Source organism: Anolis carolinensis, chromosome 3 (assembly GCF_035594765.1).
Source record: "Anolis carolinensis isolate JA03-04 chromosome 3, rAnoCar3.1.pri, whole genome shotgun sequence".
NCBI lineage: Eukaryota > Metazoa > Chordata > Lepidosauria > Squamata > Dactyloidae > Anolis > Anolis carolinensis.
This window is the reverse complement of record NC_085843.1, coordinates 260,638,961-260,661,174: the sequence shown is the minus strand read 5'-3', so window position 1 is coordinate 260,661,174 and position 22,214 is coordinate 260,638,961. Positions and strand designations below refer to the sequence as shown.

Sequence of the window (22,214 nt, the reverse complement as noted above, 5' to 3'; positions counted from 1 at the left end):
GCAATGACTTCTCAGAACTATGTTCTCACTCCCAAACTCACTGAGCAACTAAATGTTGGTATTCATCAGCCAGAGAACTAAATTATAGGATGTTTAACAAATACAATAGTAATGAATGATTTGGACAAGTGTCTTAGAAGTAAATATTTCTTGTCTACCAGCCAGAGAACTATGTCATAACATATTTAATAAATACAATAGAAATGAATTATTCGGCTAAGTGTTTTAGACACAAACATGACTGGGAAGAATAAGAAACCAAAAAGGGAATTGTGCAATAAATTTATAATAGCAATTATACTCCTTACATACACAGGCACTTTACACATTCACCTCCAAGTTGCAAAGTGAGACTTAAGAAAACTGAACGACCATAAGGGCTTTATCCCAACCCCTAAGTCTTTCACATTGGCAGGGAAACTTAAAAGAAGTCTCTGTCACAATGACAGAAGGAATGCCACTTCCACCCACTACACACATATTGTGTAGCAGAAGTACCCTTCTTGTAGTGTTCATGCTTCTTCCATCATTTGGACGTAAAGGCCAAGAGAGCACAATAAGAACTTGTAATTATCTCTTCAATTCCACAGAGGCCTCACACCAAAAAAGACTATTCAACATCATCAGTATCACTCTTCATTTTGAACTGCTCTTATCTCTCAACTATAACCAAAACTATTAAACTGTACACTGTGGACACATTTATATCATGTATATGTCTACTGCACTTGGTTCAGAAAGAGTTGTTATCTTATTATATTCTTTTCTGCCACTTACTCAGGTTAGAATTAACCGATAAAAGTCAAAACAATATCATTAATTCATTTAACATCTTCTCTTATGTGCACCCATCATTTGCATATTTCAAGTTGTGCAAAATTATGAATAAGATTATTTTCTCTGTATCTACTTTGCTGGTGGAAAACTAACTTTCTTGCTTCTGAATGAGAGCTCTCTTTGCCCAGATGCACAAAACTATTAAGTTCTGAGAAAACACCACATCTGGGAATGAGATGTGCAAGACACTAACATACCTATAGTATCTAAATGAGTTTTTAAAGTAGTTTTCTTTCAGGCAACATTGCTGTTTTGTGGGATAAAACAACTAAACAGCACTGAAGTGAGCACAGAAGCAGTGTTGCAATTTCTTAGGGTTTTCACTATCTGCCTTTCCTTTCAAAATAAAGCACTTGTCAGAACTACACAAACAGAATTAAAACAAAACACTTTAGAGGCAAACATACATTGGAAAGTGGCAAAAAAATTCAAATATTTGATTATCCCAATGAGAGTTTAAGAGAGGGAGAAGTATTAAGGTTATCCAGAGCATGACAATTGGAGGTATGCTGATAGATTTTAACAGAATTTTTAGTGCTGTTTGTGTTTAATTCTGTTTTAATGTTTGTATATTTTGTAATTGGTTTTTATTCAATATATGCTTTTATCATGGTTTTACCTTTGTATCCATATTTTAACATTTGGATTGTGTGTTTACATTTTGTAAGCCGCCTTGGGTCCACTAGTGGAGAAAGGTGAGGTACAAATATCTTAAATAAATAAAATAAATATATTTTAATTTGGGTTGCCGTGAGTTTTCCAGGCTATGTGGTTATGTTCCAGAAGCATTTTCTCCTGCCGTTTCTCCCACATCTATGGCAGGCATCCTCAGAGGCTTTGAGGTATACTAGAAACTACGCAAGTAGGGTTTATATATCTGTGGAATGTCCAGGGGTGGGGGAAAGAACTCAGACAAGAGTTTGCTTCTAGAACATGGCCATACAGCCCAGAAAACTCAGAGCAACCCAGTGATTCCAGCCATGATAGTTTTGACAACACATATTTTAAATTGAATACTAATGCTTTTATGTCAGGCCGCTTTGAGTTCCCTTTGGGGAGATAAAGCTGGGTATAAATAAATATAATAATATGTTGCCACTACATAAGAGAAGTGAAGCAGTGCTCACTCACCCACTGAAAAGGAGCATCTAAAATGTAGAATCAATATAGTTCACTGGTCCGTGGATCACCAGCGGTCCATAAGAACTAAAATATGGTCAGCAACCTCATCGTTACTACTACGGATAATAACACAGCACAACAACAACAAAATCTTGACATCTTTGTTTTTAGGACTGTTCCTGGGTTATTTGGGGTGCTGATTCAGAAAATAGCCTTGGATAGACTACATCAGCTCTAGAGTATTAAATATGGTTTTCTGTGGCCACTCGGCAACTACTGGATGGCATATGTTCTGTAACAGAAATTAGAGCTGATATGGTCTATCCAATGCAATTTTCTGAATCAACACCCCAAATAACCAAAAAAGAAGTTGGGAACCACTGATAGAGTTGGACACCACTTGATCTAACACTATGGAATCCTGGGATTTATAGTTTGGTGTGGCACTAATTGTCCGAAAGGCCTTGTAAAACTACAACCTCCCTGCTATGGAACCCTGGGATGTGTAGTTTGGTGAGTCACAACCAGAGAAAGCGAATGACCCCACAGCATTGAGCCAAGGTGTAGAATGAGTATGGACAAACTTGGGCCCTCTGGGTGTTTTGGACTGCAACTCCCAGAATTCCTAACAGCCTACTACAGCTCCCAGAAGCCCCCAGCCTGCATTCGCAGGCTGGGGGCTTCTGGGAGCTGTAGTAGGCTGTTAGGAATTGTGGGAGTTGCAGTCCAAAACACCCAGAGGGCCCAAATTTGCCCATGCCTTAAATTCCACTTTTGATAGAAAAACAAACTGGGATCTTTTGACCCAAATCGGGATTTTAATATTATTGTGTATATTGACTTTTATGACTGTTTTTAATCATGTTGAAGTTTTACTGCTCGGTTTAATGTTTTATCTAATTTGTGCTGTCGTGTCTGGGCATGGCCCCATGTACGCCGCCCCGAGTCCCTCCGGGGAGATGGGGCGGGATATAAGAATAAAATTATTATTATTATTATTATTATTATTATTATTATTATTATTATTATTATTATTATTATTATTAAGCAGGGTTAACACTCCTGGGTTCTTCTCTCCTTATCCAGGAAGTGAGGTGCCTACTACAAAAATGTAACAAAACTCCAACTAAACTCCCTCCTTGCCTTCCTTCCTTGTCAGGGCCTCATCACAGAAGTGACACACCACCCTTTCCCCCCCCAGGAAACACAAACACACACATATATATACACACAACAAAACAGGGCCTTGGCTGTTCAGGGGAGCCATGTGGGACATGTGCCCGAAGGGAAGAGGAGGGACTCCCGGCTGGGGAGGCGGCGGGCATTTCCCTCCTCCTTCCCCGCTTTGGTTTCCTTCCTTCTCGGTGCCCGAGGTGGGGAAGGGGCGAGTGCCAGCCCCCTTCCTATCCTCCTTCCTCCCTCCCTCCATTCCCTACTCCTCCGCCATGGAAGAGAGAGAGAGAAGGGGAGAAAGAGAAAGCAACCCTGCCAAGCTCTTCCTTCCTGCCCTCAACCCCGGCTGTACACAAAGCCCCGCTCGGGAGGAGGAAGGGAGGCAAGGAGCAGCAAGCAGCATTCCCTCCTTGATTCCTTCCTTCCTTCCTTCCTTCCCTCCTTGGCGGCTTTCCCCGTCCCTCCCGCGGCACTGACCTTGGCTTCTCCATTGCACAGAGCCATGGAGCCGGCTGGGTGGGAGGAAGAAGAGGAGGAGGAAGGGCTGCAGGGAAGGGAGACGAGGCGGACACACTGAAGGAAAGGAAGGAGGGAGGGAAGAAGGACGCCGCCGCTCACTCCAATGCTCCGGCCGCCGAGATGAGCTAATCCGGCCGCCCGCCCCGCAGATAGGCGCCTCCCGCAAGGAGGAGCCGCGGCCTCCCCGGGGCCCGCCTTCAGCAAGCAAGCACCCGTTCGTCCCCTTCCGAGGAAGAGGCCTTCTTGTTCACCTCACGCTTCAGAGGGACGTAGACTTATCCGTTGATAGGCGCTGGCCTATCTGTCGGGGGAGTCAGTCCCAAGCTTTCGCCTCCTCTCCAGGCCCCCGTCCACACCGAACATTTAGCGCAGTTTCAAACCCAATTAACAGGAAGAAAAGTCAGACATAGTTACATTGGAAACGCTGGAACCCATTTGAGGCCCTTTGGATGGTGATGGTGTTGATGGATTCCCTTTCCCGCCTTTTTTTTTAATGTTGGGAGTTTGTTGCCCTGCTGCTTCCTTTAGAAGCCAGCTTCGAATGCATTCATTCGAATGGGTTTGGAAACAGGCTGCTTCATAGAATCATAGAGTTGTAAGAGACCTCACTGGGCATCCAGTCCAACCCCCTGCTGAGAAGCAGGAAATCGCATTCAAAGCAACACCGACAGATGGCCAAATCATAGGATAGTAGAGTTAGAAGAGAGGCCATCCAGTCCAACCCCCTGCCGAGAAGCAGGAAATCGCATTCAAAGCACCCCCAACAGATGACCATCCAGTCTCTGCTTAAAAGTCTCCAAAGAAGGAGCCTCCACCACAGTCCGAGGCAGAGTATTACTACTACAGTAGAGTCTCACATATCCAAGCTAAACGGGCCGGCAGAAGCTTGGATAAGCGAATATCTTGGATAATAAGGAGGGATTAAGGAAAAGCCTATTAAACATCAAATTAGGTTATGATTTTAGAAATTAAGCACCAAAACATCGTGTTATGCAACAAATTTGACAGAAAAAGTAGTTCAATATGCAGTAATGTTATGTTATAATTACTGTATTTACGAATTTAGCACTCTCTCTCCCTTTTTGATCCTTTTTAAATCTCAGTTTTCCTACTTTCAATACAATCAAATTTTCTCACTCTTTCAATGTTAATTTACTCTATCTTATAAGGTAAAACTTCAATAAAAATAAATAAATTTAAAAAAATAGCCAGTGTGTGGATGGGGCCTTAATGGGTTTGGAAACAGGCTGCTTCATAGAATCATAGAGTTGGAAGAGACCTCGCGGGCCATCCAGTCCAACCCCCTGCCGAGAAGCCGGAAATCGCATTTAAAGCATCCCTGACAGATGGCCATCCAGCCTCTGCTTAAAAGCCTCCAAAGAAGGAGCCTCCACATACTCCAGGGCAGAGAGTTCCACTGCTGAACAGCTCTCACAGTGAGGAAGTTCTTCCTGATGTTCAGGTGGAATCTCCTTTCCTGTAGTTTGAAGCCATTGTTCCGTGTCCTAGTCTACAGGGCAGCAGAAAACATATATAGAATCATAGAATAGTAGAGTTGGAAGAGACCTCATGGGCCATCCAGTCTAACCCCCTGCCGAGAAGCAGAAAATCGCATTCAAAGCACCCCCGACAGATGGCCATCCAGCTTCCTGAGGCTGTTTTGAACTTGGGGAATGTCCCACTCATCAGGGTTGTTTCCTTCCCTATCTTCCTGAGGAAGTCTCTGTTTTGAAGACAGTAAGTATTTGTGGATTTCAGCATTTAATATAACAAGATTATTATTAAATAATAATAATAAAACAACATGCTACGCTAATTTTTATACACACACATATATATAATTTATAATAATTTATAAATATATAATATATTGTATATACATATAATATTGATAATATTATAATGGATACAATATTATACTACTAATAATACAATAATATTAATTATATATTATACATTAAATAATATTACCATATAATGATATAGTACAATACAGTAATTTAATGCTTATATTGTGCTATGTTAATAATATTTTGTATGTTCATTTGATTTGTAAACCGCACTGAGTCCCCTTTGGGGTGAGAAGAGCAAGATATAAATGTTGTAAATAAATAAATAAATATTATTTTGTAATATCAGCAGGATAGTGGATCAACTGTAAGCATAGAATTTATTTTTACCATTTTTGTATCCCGCCTTTCTTACCCCAGAGGGGACTCAAGATAGCCTTACAACAGGGAGCAATTCAATGTCACACATACATGTATCAAATAAACAATTAAAATTAAAAACACACCACCCAAAACATAATCCAGGGCTGTTCCATTGATCAATCACATTGATTCGTGGTCACTTATTGGCACTGCGCCAATTACTTGTCAAAAGCTTGGTCCCAAAGCCACGTATTTAGTATTTCCTGAAGGTCAGGAGAGAAGGAGCTGATCTAATTTCGTTGGGGAGGGAGTTCCACAGACGAGGGGCCACCACTGAGAAGGCCTTGTCTCTCCTCCCCGCCAATCATGTCTGCGATGCAGGCAGGATCGAGAGCAGGGCCTCCCCAGATGATCTTAAACTCTGAGATGGTTCATAGGGGGAGATACGTTCGGACAGGTAAGCTGGGCCAGAACCGTTTAAGGCTTTATAGGCTAAAGCCAGCATTCTGAATTGTGCTCGATAGCAGACTGGTAGCCAGTGGAGCTGCTGTAACAGAGGGGTTGTGTGAACCCTGTACCCCACTACCCCTGTACGCTTTATCTGCCATGGCTCCACACTATGGAATCATAGTGTAGCGGAACCTTTGTGCTACGGTCCTTGTTGAGCGCAGTGGATGGATTGGAGACGGACAACTGGAATAATTCCAAGAAAGCAGTTTTATTTGGCTAATGGCCACTAGGGTTCCCCCTCGCACAAAATAAGTGCTTTTTCCAGGGAGAACCCCCAGTGGCGGGCTGAGTAAATATTTATACACACTACAGGGTTCGGGTTATGCCCGCCCACAAGCAAATTCATTGGCTTAGAGTTGTGACGCTGCCTGACTTGGACCCAATCAGTGCTGACCAGCGGGCCGGCCGCACTCTTTCTGTGCCGTGCTCACAATCATTCAGAGCGCCTGCGTACGCATGCGCTGTTTGTTTATCTTTAGCTTTCATTTCTTCAGAAACACATGATTTCCCAGAAGTCACATGTTTCTGTGAGTTTATGCACCCGGGTTGCTAGCTGTCGCCATCTCTGCCCATATATGGTATTTCCTGGGGTTCTTTAACCTCCCGCCTCACTAGGAGTTGACGTTTTACAAGGTCTTTAGCCTTCTTTGCCAAATAATGCTAATGCTTCACCACACCACAACTCCCATGATTCCATCTCATTGAGCCATGGCAGTTAAAATGGTGTCAACCTGCATTCATTCTACCTGAGATATATTGGGAATTCTGACCCAACCAAGTTCCTGATCCAAAATACAGCCGCTGTGTGTGTACATTTAGTACACATCTATGGAACAATCTTACCTTCAGTATAAGTAAAGGTTTCCCCTGATGTTAAGTCCAGTTGTGACCGACTCTGGGGGTTGGTGCTCATCTCCATTTCTAATTTGAAGAGCTGGCATTGTTCATAGACATCTCCAGGTCATGTGGCCGGCATGACTGCATGGAACGCCGTTACCTTCAGTATACAGATGACAAAACCCCAACAGAGGTTGGAAAACTTCCTTTTTGGCCTATAAACTCCAGAATCCATGGCCAGCACAGCGACTAGCAGTGGTTCTCAACTTGTGAGTTCCCTGATTTAATCTGACTGGGATTTCTGAGAGTTGTAGGCCAAAACACCTGGGGACCCACAGGTTGATAACCACTGGACTAGAGGTAGACAAGATCTTGAGATCTGCTTTTCCAAAAATAACATTTCCAAGACCTGACTCCCACTCTTTGCACATAATTGACCATAAATATGTACTATAAGGACAATATGAACAATATATATGAAGACTGGATGTTTTTGCATAGACATATTGTCAAGGACAGAACGCCACGAGATTCAAAGTAACAGAGTTTATTAGGTTACAGAACTCAAAACAAGCCCGTAAAACACAAGGGCCAGGCAGTATTTGCCTTTAGGAGCAAAAAGGGGCAAAATAAATGTTCAAAAGATAAACCGGATTAAACCGGAGTTTAATCTGGGTAAAAAACAAACTGCTTGCTTCAGCCTGAATATAAACAAAACGAGAGCCAAGAACAAAAGATACAAAGAATGCAGCTAATTGGCAGCAGATTCCTCTCTGCTGCCAACACAGAGTTTACAGTAACTTGCGTCGCTCCCACACACACACAGCAGACAGGATTTCCAGCACGAACAAATCAGCCAGGGAATGCAGCAGTAGAGTAGACCAGTTCCGTTCCGTAGTTAAAAGCCAGAAGCAGACGTTTGTAGTTTTCCCAAGTCCAAGAAGGGGATGAAGCCAAGCCGTGGTCAGTTCAGTCCGGGTATTCAAAGCAGGAGATGGCGTCCGTCAAGAAGACGACGGAAGGTCAAGGTCTCAGCACAGGAAAGCACACAAGTCTTCAGGGAAGCGTCCCACACACACACGGATCCCAAGCGTTTGCCCAGATTACCTTGCCCAACGCAATTTGCAATTGCTCCCAAGCCCCATTTTATGCCAGTTACAAATCTTCATCACTGTCAGCTGTCCTCCTTAACCCGGGCGTTTCCTCATCACTTTCCTCATCAGAGCTGGAACACCTCTGACTACGCCCAGCAGCATCTCCAGCTGTGGATCCCGTCCCATCCCTCCAGCTAAGCCATGGATCTGATCCTGAAGGTCCCCATTCATCTTCTGCCCCATCATGGCCAGTGGCACCCAATTCCTCCCTTACCCGAGTCCAATCCATCTCATCCTCCTCCGAGCTAACCTGCCCCTCCTCCATTCTCTCCGTAAACCCCTCGAAAGACTCTTCATCAGATGGTGCTGCAAATATGTCTCGCAGTCTTTTTCTCTCTCGCTCCTCGAGAGTATCTGACTCTCGAGGAGTCTTACGCCCACGCCTGTCAGTAACAGAGCCACGAGGCTCAATCATAACACTATCCCCTCTCACAAAGGCCTCCTCCCCCGATGGTGGAGAAGTGGCAGTGATACCCTCTGCTATAGCACCACGACGACTAGAGGTATCAAGTTTCAACAGCGAACGATGAAAGACTGGATGGACCTTTAAACTAGACGGTAAACGCAAACGAAACGCAACGGAAGAAATCTTTTTAACGATAGGAAAGGGACCCAAAAACCGAGGCGCAAACTTTCCCCCAGCCTGCTTAATATATTTGGAAGATAACCACACCAAATCCCCTTCTTCCAACTCCTCCCCTGCCTGCCTGTGGCGGTCAGCCTGAGTCTTCTGCGTTGCCTTAGCTTCCAACAGTAAGCGACGGGCAACATCGTGCAATGCAGCCATTTCCGTAGAGCGGTACACAGGGTCCGAAGAGACCACATTGGTCGACGGCGCCACACCTCCCCGTGGGTGAAAACCATAAGTAAGCTCAAATGGCGTATGCTGACTAGACGTGTGCACCGCATTGTTGTAAGCAAATTCCGCCACCGGTAACCACTTCACCCAAGCCGTGGGTTGATCTAAACAAAAACAACGCAAATACTGCTCTAAGAGCCCATTAACCCGTTCCGACTGTCCATCCGTTTGCGGATGGAAGGCTGAAGACACGTTTAACTTAGTCCCCAAACACTCATGGAAGTGTTTCCAAAAGCGTGACACAAATTGCGGAGCCCTATCTGAAATAATCACCTCGGGTGCTCCGTGCAAACGATAGATGTGCTTTGTAAATAGTAATGCCAACGTAGGGGCCGCCGGAATGGTTGAACAAGGAATAAAATGAGCCAGTTTACTAAATAAATCCACCACCACCCAAATACAAGTATAACCCCCAGACTTAGGCAAATCTGAAATAAAATCCATGGAAATGATTTGCCATGGCCTCTCCGGAACAGGTAAAGACGACAACAACCCTCTAGGGCGCCCAACAGGCGTCTTACTCTGCTGGCAAACGGCGCAGCTGTCACAAAAGCGCAGAATGTCTTGCCGCATCTTTGGCCACCAGTAGCTCCTGGTGATAAGCTGTACGGTCTTGAACCTGCCAAAGTGCCCAGCCATGGGTTCGTCATGGTGGGCTCTAATCACCTCCAACCTGAGGGCCCCCACTGGTACGTAAACCTGCCCCCTACGCACCAATACCCCGTCTTGATCCTGGAGATGCGGCAGTATGGTACGGTTACCTGCAGAGAGCAGCATCAGTTGCTCCTGAGTCCACACATCATCCTTCTGAGCCTCAAGGATCTGGTCATGTAACCCGAGCTCATTATCTACAACACACAGAGAGGCAGTAGGCAAGATGGTCTGACATACTACCTGCTCATTGGTCTTAAATTCCGGCTTGCGGGATAAAGCATCGGCCCGCAAGTTTGCCTTCCCCTCCACGAACTGCACCTTGAAGTTAAACCTGGAGAAAAACAAAGCCCAGCGGATTTGACGCTGGTTTAACTTCTTTGCTGTTTGCAAGTGCTCTAAGTTCTTGTGATCAGACCTGACCACGATCTGGTGCCGTGCCCCTTCAAGCCAGTGCCGCCACACCTCAAACGCCACCTTAATCGCCAACAACTCCTTCTCCCATATGGTATAGTTCTGCTCGAAGGGTGTTAGTTGCCGTGAGTAAAATCCACAGGGACGCAAGGTCCCTGAGGAATCCTTCTGAGACAATACAGCCCCCAACGCGTAGCTAGAAGCGTCCGCTTCTACCACGAACGGTTTGTCAACATCAGGATGGGTTAGTACGTTGTCCGATTGAAAACTAGACTTAAGTCGCAGAAACGCCTCGTGAGCTTCCCGCCCCCACACAAATGGCTGTTTCTTGCGCAGAAGCTGCGTCAAAGGTACCGTGAGCTTTGCAAAGTTCGGAATAAATTCCCGGTAGTAATTAGCGAAACCTAAGAACCTTTGTACATCCTTCTTAGTCTTTAGCTCTTGCCATGAGTTGACGGCGTCAACCTTATGTGGGTCCATCTTAAGTTCCCTACCTGACACTACATGACCTAGGAACTCCACTTCAGGCACATGAAAGACGCACTTGGAAGCCTTGGCGAAAAGCCCATTAGCCCGCAGTCGGTGCAGAACCTGCTTGACATGTTGACGATGTTCTTTCTCGTCCTTAGAAAAAATCAAGATATCATCCAAATAAATCACTAAAAATTGGTCAATTAGGTCCCTGAACACATCGTTCATGAACCTCTGGAAGACCGCGGGAGCATTACAAAGCCCAAAAGGCATGACTCGGAACTCGTGGCATCCGAAGCACGTATTAAATGCCGTCTTCCACTCATCCCCTTCCCGTATACGGATTAAGTTATAGGCCCCCCGCAGATCAAGCTTGGTAAAGACCTTAGCCCCTTGCACCCTTGATAACAGTTCCGAGATTAAGGGTAGTGGGTACCTATCCCGAATGGTGTATTTGTTTAGGATCCGATAGTCGCAGACCAGCCTAAGTTCCCCAGTCTTTTTGGCTACAAAGAATACTGGTGCCGCAGTTGGAGAACTAGATGGGCGAATAAACCCCTTGGCTAAATTTTCATCTAGAAACTCCCGCAAAGCTTGCCTTTCCGGTACAGTCAAGGCATATAGCCTCCCTGCTGGCAATTTCGCACCTTCTGCCAACTTGATGGCGCAATCATAAGGCCTGTGCGGTGGTAATTTGTCCGCATCCCTTTTACAAAATACATCAGAGAACTCCCCATACTCAGCAGGCACTCCTTCCATATCAGAGTGAGTAACATTTAGAGTGCAACAATCCTGCCTCTTTAAGATCACCTTACGTGTAGCCCAATCTACTTGTGGGTTTACTACAGCTAGCCAATCCATCCCCAGGATCACATCATATCTAGGCAAGCTTGTAATATCCCACACAAACGTTCCCGTTACTCCCTGCACCTCCCACGTTACTGCTGAGGTTTCATGGTTAACCACCCCAGTCTCCAGCAGTCTCCCATCTGCTCCTTCCACCCACACGTCGCATGCCTTGCGCACTCTAGGAATGCCATGCTTCTTAGCAAACTCAATATCTACATAAGAGACCGTAGCCCCTGAGTCCAGCAGTGCCAAAGTAGAAACAAGTTCCCTTCCCCCAACAGATAATGTAATGGGTACGAAAACATGCTTCCTCCCCTCAGTTGACTGCTTGAGGAGCCCTAGTGCGTTGGACTCACGTCGCACTAGGGCTGGCCTTTTCCCGAAAGCTGGGAAGGTTTCACATTACAGTTTTTGGCAAAATGCCCAGCATTCCCACAGTACAAACACAAGCCCAGCTGCCTCCTACGGCTCTTTTCCTCGGTAGACAGCTTTTTAAAGACCCCAAGCTCCATAGGCTCTTCCCCCATCACCACAGGTGCCCTGGTTACATGCATAGATGGCGCACACATTGCTTTCGAGTGTTTACGAGCCTCGAACCTTGCGTCTAAGCGCAGCACCTTGGCAACTAAGGCGTCCCAACTTTCAGCCGGCTCCAAGCGTGCTAATTCATCCTGGAGCATATCACTTAACCCAGCAGTAAATAAAAGCATGAATGCATTTTCCCCCCAATCCAGCTGGTGGCGATACATGTTAAACTTATTTAAGTAATCCAAAACAGTCCCCTTTCCCTGTTTTAACCGATACAAAGCCCACCCAGCATTCTCTGTGCGGAGAGGATCCCCAAAAGTATCAGTTAACAACTTTTTGAAATCATTCAAATTGTCCTTGACTGGGTCATTGCCCAAAATTAAATTAGTGGCCCATTGTCCTGCGGGACCGGTCAACAAACTCAAAATAAAGGCCACCTTACTAGTGTCTGTAGGAAAAGCATGAACGCCACGAGATTCAAAGTAACAGAGTTTATTAGGTTACAGAACTCAAAACAAGCCCGTAAAACACAAGGGCCAGGCAGTATTTGCCTTTAGGAGCAAAAAGGGGCAAAATAAATGTTCAAAAGATAAACCGGATTAAACCGGAGTTTAATCTGGGTAAAAAACAAACTGCTTGCTTCAGCCTGAATATAAACAAAACGAGAGCCAAGAACAAAAGATACAAAGAATGCAGCTAATTGGCAGCAGATTCCTCTCTGCTGCCAACACAGAGTTTACAGTAACTTGCGTCGCTCCCACACACACACAGCAGACAGGATTTCCAGCACGAACAAATCAGCCAGGGAATGCAGCAGTAGAGTAGACCAGTTCCGTTCCGTAGTTAAAAGCCAGAAGCAGACGTTTGTAGTTTTCCCAAGTCCAAGAAGGGGATGAAGCCAAGCCGTGGTCAGTTCAGTCCGGGTATTCAAAGCAGGAGATGGCGTCCGTCAAGAAGACGACGGAAGGTCAAGGTCTCAGCACAGGAAAGCACACAAGTCTTCAGGGAAGCGTCCCACACACACACGGATCCCAAGCGTTTGCCCAGATTACCTTGCCCAACGCAATTTGCAATTGCTCCCAAGCCCCATTTTATGCCAGTTACAAATCTTCATCACTGTCAGCTGTCCTCCTTAACCCGGGCGTTTCCTCATCACTTTCCTCGTCAGAGCTGGAACACCTCTGACTACGCCCAGCAGCATCTCCAGCTGTGGATCCCGTCCCATCCCTCCAGCTAAGCCATGGATCTGATCCTGAAGGTCCCCATTCATCTTCTGCCCCATCATGGCCAGTGGCACCCAATTCCTCCCTTACCCGAGTCCAATCCATCTCATCCTCCTCCGAGCTAACCTGCCCCTCCTCCATTCTCTCCGTAAACCCCTCGAAAGACTCTTCATCAGATGGTGCTGCAAATATGTCTCGCAGTCTTTTTCTCTCTCGCTCCTCGAGAGTATCTGACTCTCGAGGAGTCTTACGCCCACGCCTGTCAGTAACAGAGCCACGAGGCTCAATCATAACACATATCTTTGGGCTATCATTCTGCATTCAATCTGCAACTACAGTAGAGTCTCATTTATCCAGGCTAAACGGGCTGGCAGAACCTTGGATAAGCGAATATCTTGGATAATAAGGAAAACCCTTTTAAACATCAAATTAGGATATGATTTAATAAATTAAGCACCAAAACATCATTTGACAGAAAATGTAGTTCAATACGCAGTAATGTTATGTTATAATTACTGTATTTACAAATTTAGCACCAAAATATCATGATATATTGAAAAAATTGACTACAAAAATGCCTTGGATAATCCAGAACCTTGGATAATCGAATCTTGGATGAGTGAGACTACTGTATTCTGATATTTAATGCGTTTTCTGTGGGAAGAAAAAAAAATGAGCGTAAGCAAACTCTTCTTCGCACCAGAACATGAGCAAGAATTGATTATGACTTTATATGGTACCTTCATTTCTTTTAGCTTCTTCTGTAATATTCCTGCAGCAGACTATTGCATATTAATGGTGATATAGAATGATGGTGAAAATCCTTCTGATTTTGGCTTTATTGAGTCCTCAAAATCCACTTAAATATACAAAGAGCATTGACCTCATCATGTTACGTAGTGTAATATTTTGCAAGTTGAAAGTTCGTGTTTGATTTAATTTGGCAGGTTAACAATACTGAAGTTCAAGGTTGATTGAATAGTTCTGTAAAACATTCATAACTAAAGCACAGCTTTTCAGAAGAGCTGAACTTACTGAAAACAAATCAGATATTCAGCTGCAATTCTAAAAATACTTTGTCTCTTAAAATGCTTTTGGCATCTGTGGCCAAATATATTATTAAATTAGCTTGGGTATCCGAGGATTCCTGGGTTATTTGGAAAGGGCCTTGTTTGTTTTTAGATGTTGGGTAATATCAGTTTGGTCATATGTTACGCTATTTCTTAGAAAAAAAAACCCCCACTAAGTCTTTGCTTTTGATTTTTATGAATGCCCCCATTAGAAAATACACAAGGATGTGGGTGAACTACAATTCCCAAAAGTCTTGGCTCAACCCTCCCAAAACTCTGCCAGTATTCACAGTTGGCCAAATTTGGTCCAGATCCATTATTTGCTGGGTTCAGTGTTCTCTGAATACAGGTGAACTATAAGTCTCTGATGCCAAAGTCAATCACCCACAAAGCCTGCCAGTATTTACAGTTGGCCATGTTGGGTGTGTGTGCCAAGTTTGGTCCAGGTCCGTCACTTGCTGGGTTCAATGTTCTCTGAATACAGGTGAACTATAACTCTGATGCCAAAGTAAATCACCCCAAGTTGGCAGCGTTGAGTCTGTGTGCCAAATGTGGTCCAGATCCGTCATTGGTGGGGTTCAGAGGGCTCACAGAATACAGGTGAACTATAACTCCCAGAGTTAAAGGTCAATCACCCCAAAGTGCACCAGTATTCCCAGTTGGCCATGTTGAATTTGTATGTCAAGTTTGGTCCGGATCTGTCATCAGGTGGGTTCAATGTTCTCTGAATACAGGTTAACTATAACTCCTGAATGTCAAGGTCAATCACCTTCAAACACTGCCAGTATGCAAAGTTGGCCATGTTGGGTCTATGTGCCAAGTTAGTCCATCATTGATAGGGTTCAGACTGTTCTTAGATTGCAGGTGAACTATACATCCCAGTCCCTACAACTCCTAGAAATCATGGAATTCTCCCTAAACCTCTCTATGTAGTATGTTCAGTTGCTTATCAGTTTCTCTGTCTGCTGTGTGCTATAGGAAAGGGTAGAAAAGGGTTAAGGGAGAGGCAATGGGTAGGGGCATGCAAATAGAGAAAGGAACACAGGGATGTGCTCGCTGTAACCTGCAATGTCCTGGGAGGGAGTGACTTGGTGGCTCCACAGCACTGGGAACTATAACCGGTTTGTGGAGGCCGGAGGCTGTCTGTGTGAGTGAACACCTGTGCCACATACTCACATACAGATTTTCACTTTTATTATGTGTATAGACAGATTGTCTCAAAGCCTTTGTATTCTCTTAATGTCCCTTCCAAACTAACATTTTATGTTCATGTTCCACCAAATCATACGTGGTTGATTGGTTCAAATATTACTGGTTTGAGACTCAAGATTTATTCTTAACTACACTTCCTTAATAGTAGGAAATCGATTAGATTTATTTCCAGAAAAGACTGAAAACCAATGAATTCTTATGCATTAATAGATCCCATTGGATTTTATGGTTCAGTGTGTGCCAACCAGGAAGAGTGTTCAGAAGTTTTAGGTAACCATGATCCTCATGAATATAGTGCACCACCTCCCTTTAGCACTGCATAAGTATAGTGCTGTATTCCACTTTAACTGCCATGGCCGCATCCTATAGGAATCTTAGTCTTTGTAATCTGATGAAGGATTAAAGCCTTCTGGTAGAGAGTTCTAAATACCCTTCCATCAACCTCCAATTTGATCATTCCGCAGGATTTAGCCATGGCAATTAAAATTGACTCATACTACTATAAGTGTATAATGTGAATGGACCCAGGAGATTTTGGTTCTACTCTCCAGAGCCATAAAACTCACAGCGTCGTTGAGGCTCATCGCTTTCTTTTTCTCAGACTAGCTTACCTCATAAGGTTGTTCTGATAATAAAATCGAGTAGAGGAGAGCCATGTGTACCAATAATTGGAATATAAAGGTGGAATAAAAAGGAAACAAATAAAATATTAAACAGACTGTCAGCATCCCATACTGTTAGCCATTCTATTTAATAATGATGTGAGTTGCAATCCAGATTTTGTACTCTTAGTATAGATATTGGTATATAGCAGTGGTTCTCAACCTGTGGGTCCCCAGAAATCCCAGCCAGTTTACCAGTTATTATTTCTGGGAGTTGGAGGCCAAAACATCTGGGGACCCACAGGTTGAGAACCACTGGAGGTGGGTGTTTGGAGCCAAGTGTTATTTTTTATTAGCTGCTTGATTTGTATTTATTTTTAAATGGAAGAGACAATAGAAATAATTTGAGGAAATGAATAATACTTGTGCTTAGGGGTTTTAAGTCCACGGAATACTTTTACTGTTTTGTGTGCCTTTAAGTTGTTTCCAACTTATGGTGACCCAAAAGCACCAATTTGAACTTGTTCAGATGAGTTTCCTTTGTGGCTGAGACTTGCCCATGGTCACCCAATGCATTTCACAGCTTACTTGTGAATCAAGCCCTGGTCTCCTAGAGTTCAATCCAACACTCAAACTATTATACTGTGATAGTTCCCACGCTCATGTACTGTCACAAAGAGCATAGTTGCAACCTGCAAAGTCTGTCTTTTATATGGATTTGTTTAAAAAATAAAACAATTCTTGGCAATTTCATTCTTCCAAGTGTTGATCATTAATGTAGCCAGGGCAGTACAGCCAACACTAGAGGGAGATAGCAGCAAGCTCGAGAAATCCCCGAAGTTTGCAGAAATTAAGACACCTTTTTGTATCTTAAAGATTTCTAAGCATGCTCTGGCATAAGAGTTTGTAGGGGATGAAGGACTGAGTAAATAGTGAAATGGAATTGCTAGGAAGGAGCAAGACTGACTGGCTAGTTGGCATCCCGAACAAAAAAAACACACAACAGCATTTAGATACAGATTCCATTTGTTATACCATAAGCCACATTCCTAGAAACGTATTCACATTAAGACTGCTGTTCATACTTACGAGGTAGTAAAGTTCACTGAATTCAGTAGAAGGTAGGAGACTGAAGTTACAGATCATATTGAATGCCACTTAGAAGTCCAAAAGCACCAGCACTTTATTGCTTTGTTGCATGCCGAAACTAATATTCAAATGGCTTGTCCTTCAATTGAGGTCATATTAAATAAAATACACTTTTGAATTTTTCAAGAAAAGGCCTCTTACCTTGCAAAGAAATAGTCTTTTGTTTACATTGCAAGGTCTTGACAGTCATTTCTTATTATGTATGCAAAAAAAACATAGTGCTTTGTGTGAAGGAAAGCTGCACAGCATGGCAATGTCTCATAAGCTGCATTCTAAGATTTCTCATGCAAAAATCTAGAAACAAATTAACAGAAGAAAAATGAAAAGACAATAATGGAACCACCAATTGTTTTATACTTGGTGGTGTTCTTTTTATTAACCTATCGTATGAGTGATAAAGCTTAGCAGAAATGAAACAACGTGCAGTCAAAACAAATTCAAGAGATAAATGAGGTTGTATTACCTGAGAAAATTTAAATGATTTTCTTCTTTAAAAAAGCAAAGTACTTTACGACATTATTGCTCTGTAATTAATCTATTGTCATCTGCAAGAGCTGGGTTCCTATTTGAAGTAACCTCATCTGGAGCCACTTCATACCTTATGTTACTTCTTCAGCTAGCTGGCCATGTTCTATCTCCGTTGAACTCCAGCAAGATTTTTTCTTATACCAAATACTGCTGAATACTGTATAATGTTGTTGTTTGTTGCTATCAGTTTGGTTCTTGGCACAGCTAATGCAAGACCTCTAAGATACGCTGTTGTTCACAGGCCTGCTAAGGCAGGCATGGGCAAACTTGGGCCCTCCAGGTGTTTTGGACTTCAATTCCCACAATTCCTAACAGCCCCAGGCCCCTTCCTTTTACCCCTCAGCCACTTAAGCTTAAGCGGCCGAGGGGGGAAAGGAAGGGTCCTGAGACTGTTAGGAATTGTGGGAGTTAAAGTCCAAAATGTCTGGAGGGCCCAAGTTTGCCCATGCCTGTACTAAGTTTTTGCAAGCAAAGGGCTACGACTTCCCATATGGAGTCTATCCACTTTCCACCTTACCAAATTTATTTTATTTTAAAAATCTTAAGCATCTTTAGATACAAATACTATTTTAAACTGTTTTTTAAACTTTGCAATATAGAATCTAACTGACTGGATTCTACATGGTATTACTGTTGAACAAAGACTTACGTCCAAAGATTGTAAAGATAAAATATTCATCATCTGGGGTTCAAAGATCAGAAGATCTTACTGCTTAACATGTGAACATGTATTTTATAGACTGTCAACTTTATGATTTTTCTTAGGAGGGGAATAGGGTCATTAATGTGAGTGCCTTTGTTCACATGCTTTTCTTCCCCCATTCCCCCCCCCCCCCCTTAATACATGTTAAATCACTTTGTAAAAGTACACGCTAAGTGTATAAAGTTCATTGGGGAGAGGCATCCTGGTGAAGAAGAAAATTGTTTCTGAAAAACCCTGAGCTTGGGGTAGAAGAATCAATATTGACTGAGCTGCCTTGAGATATTTTGCTGCCTGAGGTGGGGAACACAATAGCATCCCTATCCTTTCCATGTACATAAGCTCTCCACTAAGGATGTAAAGTCTTGTCAGGCACATCCATCTTAAAAGAAGTATTGTGCAATAACACTGTATGTTTATTTACACAGAAGTATGCCTCACTACACTCAAAGATCTCGGCTTACCTCTGCATGATTAATGTTAATTCTGCAATTGAAAGAGGCAGTTATGTGTGGGAGATGGAAGGAGAGGCCAGAACGTGGGCAATACTCTCCAAATGGTAAAAGTGATGACGCAACTGCAGATCCTAAAGATCAGTAACTGTGAACAGACTCAAAAAATATTCCTCAGTGCAGAAATCTCTGCGTGGAAAGTATTTTCCTCACTATACTTTTGCTTGCTTATTCTCACACACATTCATACTATTTTGCATCAAATCTGAAAAACAAAATAATTTGATACAGCAGATGAAGAAATAAAAAAGAAATGACAGCACAAAGCAAACTTAAGCACAGGTTGAATATCTCTTATCTAAAATATTTTGGACCAGAAGTGTTCCATATTGCAGATTTTTATCCAGATTTTGAATTTGCATAAACTTAATGAGAAATCCTAGAGATGGGACTCAATTCTAAACATAGTATTCATTTATGTTTCATAAATACCTTATGTACATAACCTGAAAGTAATTTTATACATGATAAATGTAATATTTTGTGTATGAAGCAACATTTGTGTACATTGAACCACCAGAAAACAAAGGTGTCACTATCTCATCTACCCATATGAACAGTTTTGGATTTTGGAGTATTTGGGATTTCAGAATTCCAGAAAAGTGAAGCTTAACCAATAGCAGCTTTTCATCATTTCAGGACAGATCAGGAACACTGGTACTGGCCTCAAACTTTTTGCCATAAAGGCAGCCATTAAAGAACTGAGTAAGATCCTCAAGTCAACCTCCCCCCCCCCCCGCCATTTTTGCTGTATTCTCTTTTTTCCTTTTTTTCTCCCCCCCTTCCCCCCCCCCCTTTTCCCCTTCCCTTACCATGCCTTCCATTTTCCCCTGCCCCAGTGGTATGACCAGTCCCTCTTAGTCCTCTTACCACTTCCCAATCCATCCCTTCCTTCCCACTCATCAGTCCCTTCCCACCCCATCTTTCCCTTAAACCCCCTTTCCCTTATTTGTAGTAGTGTATTAGAAATGCATTAATTAAAAACATTTATATTTTTTTTTAAAAAAAAGATCCTCAAGTGTAAAGACATATAAATAAATACCAAAATTTTCCAAGCCACAATTTTTTTATGATTGTGAAAGCTGAATAATGAAGGAAGTTGACAGAAAGATGAAGTTGTTTGAAATGTGGTACTGGCAAAAAGTTCTGAAAATAGTACAGACTGTCAAACACAAATAACTGTTAGAATAAATCAAGCATAAACTAGAAATGATGATTAAATTGAAGCCATAATCTGTTAGACATGTCATTAAATGATGTGATTCATTGGAAAAGATCATAATGCTTGATTGATCCAACAAAGAAAGCCATAGCCTTGAATCTGCAAGACCTGGGCAAAGCACCTGATGACTGAGGATGTTGTCGGTCTCTCATCTATAGGGTTGAAGTTGATTTTATGGCAAATTATGACAACACTTGCAATGCTGGCTGAAGGATTCTGCAAGTTGTAACCCTCCAAGAAAACCTTTTCGAGTCCTACTTTTTCTGTGGAGGCACTCAGGATGCATAAGTCCCCCTTCCTTAAGAGCTTTGTCCTTACTCCCACTTTCAGTATGTTGCCATGTATGGATGCTCATATTATTGAGGTGGGCTTTTGTTTTGTCTCTTGCTGTAAGTTGAAATGTCACAGGCTCAATTGTATCCTTGATTTAACTTTGTTAAATGATGTGCTCTTTTAAAAAAACTGATTGTTTTTATTGATTTTGTTTCTCCCTGATGTTAGCTGCCTTAAGTGGTTTTTCAAAAAATGGAAAGAGGAAGAAGGCAAGGTGTACATAATGCAAAACCCAAGAAGAAAATGCCAGGCTGAAGTAATTGTATGGAATGGCTAAAGGACATTCTGTGAAGAGACAAGCCATATTGCAGTATAGAATAATAAATATAAAACTGAACATTTATCAAGATTATAAAGCAAACAAAGATAAAGTGACCTGATTACCTCAGGCAGAAATGCTAGGAGATGGCAAAAGGTGTTGGCCACATGCTCTACCTTGAGCACTTTAGAGGAAGGTGCTCTGCGGGTGCCACACAAAGTGCTTTTCTATGGTTAGTACTGAAGAAAGATTTAACTGCCAGTATACAGGGAACTGGAGGGAAAGATAGACATATTTTTGTTGTTTATTCGTTCAGTCACTTCCGACTTTTCATGACCTCATGGACTGGCCCTCGCCACCCCCAGTTCCTTCAAGGTCAAACCAGTCACTTCAAGGATACCATCCATCCATCTTGCCCTTAGTCGGCCCCTCTTCTTTTTTCCTTCCATTTTCCCCAGCATCATTATCTTCTCCAAGGTATTCTGCTCATTATGTGGCTAAAGTACTTCAGCTTTGCCTCTAATATCCTTCCTTCCAGTGAGCAGTCGGGCATTATTTCCTGGAGTATGGACTGGTTGGATCTTCTTGCGGTCCAAGGCCCATCTTTTACTTGGGCAGTAAAATGTTTTGGAGTGGGGAAATTACTGTTTTTTGTTTTTTTAAAAAAAATATCATTCTTCCACTGATTTGTTAATAGGGTGATATTCAGAATGCCAACCAACATACCATCTTCCTTTTAAAATGGATTTGCATAAAATTGAATGTGTATCTTTTCTGTACATTTTCTACAAATAAAAAAATCATTTATATATCTTCTGCACCACAGTTTTCTGTAATTACTTTGGTTCCCTCTCAATCATTTTGCTGTGTGACTTTCAGACTATAAAACAAAGACAGGGCCTGTCTTATTATCGATCTTGGTAAGCTGATCTGGGAGCTGTTTTCAGCTGAAAAGCAGGGCAAAAATGCTACAGATAAATAAAATGAACATCTTGTTCTGCTCAACATAACAACACTAAGAATTAAAGCAATAATAAGGACTTTTACCAGGCCAGTCAGTACAGATGGTTTCCACAGCCTTTTCCTGCCCTATTTTTACTGGGGATATGGGTTTTCTGGAAAATTCTCCAGAGTAAAAATGAGTGTTTTGTTTAAGTATTCCATGCCCAATATTTAACTCATCTAATATAATTGAGTGTAATACAACAGCCCAGAAAGGCATGGACATCTACTGATTAATCGATCAACATAGATAAATATGCCACCAGGAAAAGGTAGCATCAGATTTTTTTTCACCCCATATCTTTCATTTTTAAATTGTAGCTTC

At 42.7% G+C, this 22,214-nt stretch overlaps 1 protein-coding gene across 3 annotated transcripts in view; it reads right to left on the bottom strand.

The window, feature by feature from the left end:
* gmps (guanine monophosphate synthase) overlaps nucleotides 1-22,214 on the bottom strand; it is an 80,520-nt gene that overhangs the window by 53,982 nt on the left and 4,324 nt on the right. The window contains exon 1 of one of the 3 annotated variants that reach the window (XM_062976694.1): nucleotides 4,066-4,101. The exons of 1 other annotated variant lie outside the window; for it this stretch is intronic. In XM_062976694.1, the coding sequence (XP_062832764.1) occupies nucleotides 4,066-4,086 (21 nt within the window). In that variant the 5' untranslated portion in view covers nucleotides 4,087-4,101. Of the gene's footprint in view, nucleotides 1-3,609; nucleotides 3,904-4,065; nucleotides 4,102-22,214 lie in introns of those variants that run through there. One more of the 3 variants, XM_062976695.1, reaches the window with a different exon arrangement.